The sequence below is a fragment of the Lipophrys pholis genome, assembly GCF_963383615.2.
Source record: "Lipophrys pholis genome assembly, chromosome: 13".
NCBI classification, from domain to species: Eukaryota; Metazoa; Chordata; class Actinopteri; order Blenniiformes; family Blenniidae; genus Lipophrys; species Lipophrys pholis.
Window position 1 is genome coordinate 26,940,094 of NC_137632.1, and position 9,371 is coordinate 26,949,464.

Sequence of the window (9,371 nt, forward strand, 5' to 3'; positions counted from 1 at the left end):
CACTAACCGCGGTGTCTGGGTGTTTGTTTTCAGGACAGGCTGGGCCGCCGGGACCTCCGGGTGCAACGGGCCTCAAAGGTGAGTCCATCTGTTTCATGATGAGTCTTATTTGTTCACATAAAAAATTTAAAATAAGATATGGTTGCTGAGCCGTCTACAAACACCAACGCCGCAGAGCAACGCACCCCCCGAGATATAACGTGAAATACAGGCTAATTCGTAAATCACATGGGCTTCAAAGTTTATACGGGCACAGTGAAAATCTCTGACAGAACTTTGTTGGAGAATTAACGGGCGCCGTTGGGTAAAGTTTGGGTGTAATCAAAGTATCTGGAAGCTGCTCCATGCAAGGTCACACGCTGCTGTGCAGAGCTGGGGAACGAACCATCAACCCTGAGGATGGGAGGACAACCTGCTGCACCACCTGAGCCCCAGTACGCTACGCCCTCCCATCTTTTTATCACTTCCTGCTGTCCAGCAGCCTGTGGTGGTGCTCTGTCACCTCCCATTCGTCAGCACCGCCGCTGTCAGGCCCGGATGAAACCATGAGGCATGGGAGCGAGTCTGTAACTCCGATCTGATCGCTGGAAAACAACAGCACAAGAAAAGTTTCTCCCATTTAAAAGTTAATTTCATCACCGGTGATAGAGTGCAGGCGTGTGTGCGTGTGTGCGTGTGTGCGTGTGTGCGTGTGTGCGTGTGCGTGTGTGCGTGTGTGAGTGAGTGTGTGCGTGTGTGTGCAGCAGCATGTTTGGCTTTCGGCTGCTGGTGTGCTGATGATCCCAGCAGTGGTGGCACATCATCTCTGGGCAGATGGCTGATGAGACCCGGGTGACGGATGAGCCTGAGCTATTCTTTCACAATGAAGAGAACTGACACTTCCTGTGTGAAGTCTTTATTCTCCATCGTGGCTGGACTTTTATTCAGGACGACAAATTACTGGCGTCTGCGGCGGATGCTTTCAGCTGCCACGTGCTACATGCAACCCAAAGGACAAAGAAGAGCCACATGATGATCGATGGAATAGACGGTCTCGTTGGTCTCGTTGGTCCAGAAACATTATATTCAAAGTTTATTGCCCCAAATCCAGCTTGTAATTGATTTTCATCCATTTGAATATTGGATCACAGGAGCTGCATTCAGAATCTGCTGTGTCTGTGTGAACTGGACTAGCTCCGCCCATACATGCCCATCTTGGGAAGAGGAGGAAGTACTTCCTCTCGTGGTGCCATGTGCCAGAGCAGAGCTACCTGATTGTGGGAGGAGTCAAAGGGAGGGCCTACCTTGATTGATTTGACTCCTTGAATATACTTTTATTTTCACTAGTGGACACGCTGAGCTTATGCACGTTTTATTTGATGTTATAAAGATATGCAGTTCTTCTACCATCCACTAGAGGTTGATCAAGGTCGATGATCATACACCTTGGGAAAGGTTGTTAATAATATGATGACACAGCAGCAGGTACCTTCAGGCACGTGTGACGCTCCGTTTCTCTCTCAGGTGACAGTGGACCAAAAGGTGATAAGGGAACTAAAGGAGAACCAGGACCTGCAGGTGAATCCGGTGAGTTCTGTGATCATCGTGTTTAAATGGTTTGATCCCAAACTGAAGCTGCAGCAGAGCAGAGTGCTGCACTGGTACAAAGTGAGACGGGTTGGAGACAAATAGAAGCCAAAAACAAATGGTGACATGAAGACGAGCCGCACTCACCGACGTAGGAAGCTTTTAAATCTGGTCTCCTTCGGGCAAAGCGTGTCGGCTGTGTTTCTTTTATTATGAAGCGCTGCAATAAACCTGCCAGCCTGGAAAACATCACTTAACAGAGGTGGTTTGATTTCACTCCTTCAGGTTCATGATTCCACACAGAACCTGCGGGCGTCTGTCGGGCTCTGTGTCTGTATCCAAGGGGGGGCGAGTACAGTGAAAACCCCCCCGATAGAGTCTAAAATAGCTGATCTGTCAGATTTCTAGCTTTTGAGGAATTTATGACAATGTGCAACACTTCCGCTTTACTTCTGGTGTCACGTCCAGTCAGTTCACCTGACTGTTTCTACATCGACTGACTGTACAACTCAGGTTTTAACTTCCTCTCCAGTCCACATTATCAATACTGCCGAGGGCACATTATTATAAACAGGAGATCTTAAAGGTCCAGCAACAAGACTGCACAGCAGAAAAGTTAACCCACAAGATGTTTTTAAAAAAAACAAAGGAGTCTTGACATATCCTCCAGTAACATTCGAGGGATTATATTGTAAAAGGGTGAATAAAGTGCAACGGGTAGTCAAAAACGTGTTCAAACTCAGTTCTGTGGCCTTGTTTCACAATCCAGGTCTGAAATTGACGCAGAGACGTGGACTGAATTGGTTCGCGGGATTAAAAAAAAAAAAAAAAAAAAGTATCAGCAGATTGCAGTTATGAAATGGTTGAGTTTCTCTTCCTCTCTTAACTTCTGGTTCTCATCTGTAACAGTGCTGACAAGCTGTTATTCAGCCTGAGCGATGGAACCATGTAAATGCACAGCTGGCATTTACCGAATATGAATTGAGTGTGTGTGTGTGTGTGTGTGTGTGTGTGTGTGTGTGTGTGTGTGTGTGTGTGTGTGTGTGTGTGTGTGTGTGTGTGTGTGTGTGTGTGTGTGCGTGTGTGCGTGTGTGTGTGCAGGTCCCTCGGGTCCTCCAGGTGATCAGGGTCCAGGTGCGAAGGGGGACAAAGGTGAACCAGGCATCGCAGGTAACTTCCTGTCACGACTTCTGAACTGAAGAAGTAAACTGTCGCTTGTTGCAACAGAAGCTGATGAAATCTTTCCCTCTGACGTGATTCCAGGTTTAAAAGGAGCGAAGGGAGACAGCGGCGTCACGGGACTGCAAGGTATCACCGAACAGTTCCCTGTGAATGAATGAACGAATGAACGAATGAACGAATGAATGAATGAATGAATGAATGAATGAATGAATGAATGAATGAATGAATGAATGAATGACGTTCTGTTGTCGATGTGTTCTGCAGGAGCAGATGGCCCAGAGGGGAGAACAGGACTGAAAGGGGAGCCCGGAAATCTTGGTCCACCAGGACGTCCAGGTCAGATGAATGGACTCACTCACTCACTCACTCACTCACTCACTCACTCACTCACTCACTCACTCACTCACTCACTCACTCACTCACTCACTCGCTCACTCACTCACTCACTCACTCACTCACTCACTCACTCACTCACTCACTCACTCAACTCTCACTCACTCACTCACTCACTCACGCAACTCTCACTCACTCACTCACTCACTCACTCACTCACTCACTCGCTCACTCGCTCACTCACTCACTCACTCACTCACTCACTCACTCACTCAACTCTCACTCACTCACTCACTCACTCACTCACTCACTCACTCACTCACTCACTCGCTCGCTCGCTCGCTCACTCACTCACTCACTCACTCACTCACTCACTCACTCACTCACTCACTCGCTCGCTCGCTCACTCACTCACTCACTCAACTCTCACTCACTCACTCACTCACTCACTCACTCACTCACTCACTCACTCACTCACTCACTCACTCACTCACTCACTCACTCACTCAACTCTCACTCACTCACTCACTCACTCACTCACTCACTCACTCACTCACTCACTCTGGGTGAATTCTAGGGCTTTTCTAGGCATCGTGGCTTGTTTTTGGTTTCATTCATTGCATATGAGGACAATCACATGTTGATCCTTCACCCATTTTAAAATGAGCTCAAGTTTCCTCTTTTCCATTGTTGTTTTGTCTCCTTCTCCTCCGTCTCTTGCACCGACTCACACGCTCTGCGTGCTGATTGGTCAGATGTTGGTTACAACACGGCCTGTTTTCTCACCTCAGACAGTTTTTAGTTTTTTTTTAGAACGTGAAACCCAATGACACGTTCTCCTTGTTCCGACCCTGTCCACACGACGGCGCCGTTTCATATAAACCATGTCGCTTTTGGCCCATCGTCCAAAATGAGGTCCTGCAGGGCGCAGTGTTTTAGGAGCATGAAAACGGATTACACGAATGAATCGCAGTGCCACCTAAAGGCCTGGCATATGTACTACATGAGATTGAAACATGTTCACAGTGACGTGTGGACTGCAATTTTTCTTTTTTAAAGAACGACGGGGAGAAAAAAAAGATCGATTTGTGGGCGGGGCCTATAATCAGAAATGTTTAAGAGCAGCGATTCTTTGTGAATCAGATCAACCTGGTAACGTGGAGATTTTTTACACTTATTTGTGGTTATTTGTGTCCATGTAAACACAGCTGCCATGAAACAAACTGTCAACAACAAACATTTTCTAATTCTACCCAAAGATGCTATAAATCTACAAACTGATTCTGAGATCCGGGTTTTCCCAGGAATGATGTGTTGTTTGTGTCAACAGGTCCAATGGGACTGGTCGGGTTCAACGGAACTGAAGGTGAGTGGAAACGTTACCTCCCAGGACAGAAACTAACCAAAGGCAGTGCTGAACTCCACTTTGAGTTAACGTACCGCGCTCGGTCGTTTGGTGGATGTTCGGTCGGTCACAGTGCTCAGACTCCTGATCTCTGACTCCTTCCTCCTCCTCTTCCTCCTCCTCTTCAGGCCCCGCAGGACCTCCGGGCCCAAAAGGAGAGAAGGGCGATCCATCCGCCGTGGGTAAGTGTGCAAGGTGGTGTTGAAAAGTTTGCGTGTAGGTGTGTGTCAGGCCCCGTTTTCAAGGAAAGTGTCACATTTATGCTGCGACGTTTTGAAAACAATGTTTGCTTGTTTTTTGCGGAAATGACAGAAATGTTGACAACTATGTCGTTTTCATGGTAGGTCAGGGCGTCAACGAGGAAAGTGCAACTTTTTGAAAAATTCTCCAACTCCATCTCCATGGAAACGGGGACATATTTGAAAACGCTCGGGCGTGTAGACCGCGGAGATGCTGCTACTGCACATGCGCACCATCGCCGTTGTTACTAGTTTTTCTGCACATGCTCAGTAGAAGGACAATCAGAACAATGTTTCCTCCAGAGTGTCGTGACTCCCAGTTCATATTCTCCTGGGACTTGGTGGTTTTATTTTGAAAGTCACTGTAATAACAATCCAACTTGGTCGTCTGTCAACTAGAATGTCAGTGCTCTCCCTAATTTGAGAGCAAATTGTTCTCTACTGCATGTGTGTGTAGTTTCATTATAAAAAAACAAGCAGAGGAAAGCAAAGTACCCAGAGAAAACATGCAAACTCATCACAGAAAGGGAGGGACTCTAACCCACAACCTTCTCATTATGAGGCCAGAGCATCACCGCTTCACCACTGTGCGGCCTCTTACCACATCCAGTAACTTGAAAATAATAAGTAACTAACAGTTTGGTTCCTGTGTGTTCGGATGAAGATGATTGTGACGCCGGTGCTTCTGTGTCACAGAACCGGTTGTGCGCCTGGTGCCGGGTCCAAACAGAGGACGGGTGGAGGTCAAACACAACGGCATTTGGGGAACCGTTTGTGACGACAACTTTGGAAATGTGGACGGAATCGTTATCTGTAAAATGTTGGGCTTCACCAATATCGTCACCACGTTCAACGCCTCCCCGGGTGAGCAGGCGTGCGCACACACACACACACACACACACACACACACACACACACACACACACACCCACACACACACGCGCGCGCGCGCGCGATGGAAATTCTGGCTCCATTAGGAAAGTCGATTCTTTCTTCTCGGTTCACTGAAATGAGTCCATACTTTGTTATGGCCTCACTAAAAACAGTCGATTATTTTATCTCACTTCACTAAAACAAATTGATTCTTTCTTCTCGACTCACAAAAAAGAGTCGATTCTTTCTTCTCAACACACTAAAAAGAGTCGACTCTTTCTTCTCAACTCGCTAAAACGAGTCAATTCTTTCTTCTCGACTCACTAAAAAGAGTCGACTCTTTTTCTCGACTCACTAAAATGAGTCATTTCTTTCTTCTTGACTCACCAAAAGAGTCTACTCTTTTTGTCGACTCACTAAAAAGAGTCTATTCTTTCTTCTCTACTCTCTAAAAAGAGTTGACTCTTTTTCTCAAATCACTAGAACGAGTCAATTCTTTCTTCTCGACTCACCAAAAGCGTCAAGTCTTTTTCTCAACTCACTAAAAAGAGTTGATTCTTTCGTCCCGACTCGCTAAAACGAGTCAATTCTTTCTTCTCGACTCACTAAAAAGAGTCGACTCTTTCTTCTCAACTCGCTAAAACGAGTCGATTCTTTCTTCTCGACTCACTAAAAAGAGTCAACTCTTTTTCTCGACTCACTAAAACAAGTCAATTCTTTCTTCTCGACTCACCCAAAGAGTCAACTCTTTTTCTCGACTCATTAAAAAGAGTCAATTCTTTCTTCTCTACTCACTAAAAAGAGTCAACTCTTTTTCTCAAATCACTAAAACGAGTCAATTCTTTCTTCTCGATTCACCAAAAGAGTCAAGCCTTTTTCTCGACTCACTGAAAAGGGTCGATTCTTTCTTCTTGAATCACTAAAAATAATTTATTCTTTCTTTTCGACTCACTAAGAGATTCCTTTGGCTCCCCTTGTGGCTCTCAGATTTTTTTTAACTTACAACAAAGTGATGTGTAAAATGCTTTACTCATGTTCTATATTATAAAAGGATTTTTTTGGGGGGGGGGGGGGGGGGGTCTTAGTATACCCAACATGAAACAGAAAGTAGAAGGGAAAACAGATACGCTTCTCAATTTGACCCCAAAAAAAGATCCAGTCTGGTTCTGTAAACATTATATATGTAAAGTTTTTAGTTTTTGGGTTGACGACTATATGAGAAAACCACGTGTATCAGCTTTATTCTGACTGTCTGTTTGCCCCGTAGGCACTGGAAAGATCTGGCTGGACGACCTGCACTGCACAGGATCTGAGCGCGATATCTTTGATTGTCCACACACTCAATCGGGGCAACACAACTGTAATCATAGCGAGGACGTGGCAGTGCAATGCCTCTAGACTGAAGGGAGAAGAAACAACGGCTGTGATGGCGTTCTGTCAGCAGTTCACATGACGGCACAGTCACTCATGCATATTTACAGTGCTGGTAATACCTTTGGATAAGCCCCTCCCCTTCCCTCCCCTCCCCCCGGTTACTGTTGCGAACTCGGACAAGCAGTCGGCCGACTATTGGTTTGTTTGCGTTTGGGAGGCGGGGCTTACCCAAAAGTCAATTACATCAACTAAATGTATTTTAACCTCGCTGAAAAGTCGTCACAGTCACTCAAAGCAGTAAACACATATCTGAGGCTGTTAAATTCATTTTATTAATATTTTGTACCAAATTACATTACAGTGTTTTCTAATGCAATGTCAAAGATTTTTTTTTTAAAAACTGAAGTGTTTGTTGCCAAGTATACTGTCCATATGTGTTTTAAATACAAATGCACTTTTTAACCCACTGTTTTAATCTGATCATTAACTATTTTTTTAACCAGTTTAAAATGCTATGAACCACTAGACGAGGGGGAATCGAACCACACACCTCATAAAACACAGCGTGTAAAGTTTCATTCAGCCGATTTTGATTTGAAGTCAGAACTCGTTGTACACTTATTGTACTTTGCCAGCTTAATAACATTTTATTGAGCAACATTACTTAACTGCTTACATATTTATTGTAAAAAACTAAACAAAAGTTTTTTGTGTGTGTTTCACTTTATATTGAGGAAACATTGTTGATTGCTGTTGACCTTTAAGTGCAGGATTATCAACGTGTTAAACAATAAATGCTTGTGTCAGTCTTTGAAATTACTAAATATTGTATTATATCCAAATAAGGTTAAAACAAGACAATAATGTGTAATGTGCCGTGCTATCATTGTTATTAATGCAAAAGATCTGTATATGACATATACACATGTAGAAATAAAAAAATATGAGTGTATAAATATTAGTTTCCTAAAAAACCTCACACAATAGTAACACAAATGGCTTTTTTTGTTGTAAGAATTTGAACCACTGACCCACCTCAATCCAAACGTGAAAGGCCCCTTAAATTAAGAGATCAGAGATCGATAAGATCCCAGAAATAGAACCTAAAATGCTGGTCTCAATCGTCACCCGTGTGGCTGCCTGATGAGTGAGCGCTCATTTGAATGTGGCGAGACGTTTGACCTTTGAGGGGATTTCAGGACGGAGCTGCTGTCAAAGGTCCACGAGGGGAAGCTTCCAGGTTGGATTTGATTCACCGTCGTCCTCCTGCCTGCTTTTCCCTCCAGGCGACGAGAGGCTGACACACGGCTCCATCGTCTCCTTCTGAAATAGGCCACGCCCCTCGCCCCCCCACCCCCCCTCGCCCCTCTCTGTCGCTCCACATGCAGAGGTGGATGGTAACGACACGGAGCTGATTGTAATTCAGCAGCCTGTCCCTCCGTTCCTCCCGGGGTCTCCTGCTCTCGCTGAAAGCTCGAAATAAACATGAGGGGTGGGGGGATGGAGGGGGGGGTCCTCACTCGGTTGTTCATTAGCCGGATCAACCCCAGGTTACCCAGGCCTGCCCCCTGGACCTCAGACCGCTGCCTGCAAGTGACGGCTGACGTGGATGAATAAATGATGGGAGTGAGGGAGGAGGTGAAGGAGGGAGGGTTTGGGTAATGAGGGTGCCCCTGCTGTCCTCCTCACCTGTGTGAACCGCCGCAGCACCGCTGCAGACTCTCTGAGCAGCTCAGACTTTCAGGACAATATTCATGAGGCATTACAGCACATTAGCGCCAGCCAGTGGAGCTGCCCTCCTCCGTCCCCGGTGGGCTGGAGGCCTCAACGTTCACGTTGTGGAACTGCCCCTTTTATTGAGTAGGAACTCAAATGTAACACTTAGAATTGCCTTATTTATCCCGCGGAAAATTTTTTCACATGATTAAATGTCTTTCTTCAAACATCACGCAAATCCTTTGGGCCAAACCCCTGAAACTGAAGTCTGAGCAACGTAATCCACAGTAGTTGATCAAACTTGATAAACAGTTTTAACCCAATCAGAGTAGATTACGCTGGAGTCAACCCTGGCAATCAAGTTAAGTGAACCTAAGTAAACTAAGTTAAATTAACCTCGGTATCTTAAGTTGGATCAAATAAAATGTTTGATGAAAAAAATATAATCATGTGGGTGTTCTTAGCATTATTTTTTTATATAAGTTCATCCAAACAGTTAATTATTTGAGTTTAATAGATTTTCACATACACAACATGAAAATTCAACCAATTGAATAATTCAGGTTCTTTCTTTCTTTCTTTCTTTCTTTCTTTCTTTCTTTCTTTCTTTCTTTCTTTCTTTCTTTCTTTCTTTCCTTTTTGAGAGGCGGGAATGGTATGGATTAGCAAGAACCAGCAGATGG

General features: G+C 45.0%; 1 protein-coding gene across 1 annotated transcript in view; it reads left to right on the top strand.

Moving 5' to 3' along the window:
- marco (macrophage receptor with collagenous structure) overlaps window positions 1-9,122 on the top strand; it is a 14,309-nt gene extending 5,187 nt beyond the window's left edge. Inside the window, exons 5-13 of the mRNA XM_080478595.1 lie at window positions 34-78; window positions 1,504-1,566; window positions 2,668-2,736; window positions 2,830-2,874; window positions 3,013-3,084; window positions 4,412-4,447; window positions 4,615-4,668; window positions 5,422-5,589; window positions 6,866-9,122. Of these exons, the coding sequence (XP_080334721.1) occupies window positions 34-78; window positions 1,504-1,566; window positions 2,668-2,736; window positions 2,830-2,874; window positions 3,013-3,084; window positions 4,412-4,447; window positions 4,615-4,668; window positions 5,422-5,589; window positions 6,866-6,996 (683 nt within the window). The 3' untranslated portion in view covers window positions 6,997-9,122. The remainder of the gene's footprint in view (window positions 1-33; window positions 79-1,503; window positions 1,567-2,667; window positions 2,737-2,829; window positions 2,875-3,012; window positions 3,085-4,411; window positions 4,448-4,614; window positions 4,669-5,421; window positions 5,590-6,865) is intronic.
- Window positions 9,123-9,371: the final 249 nt, after the last annotated feature.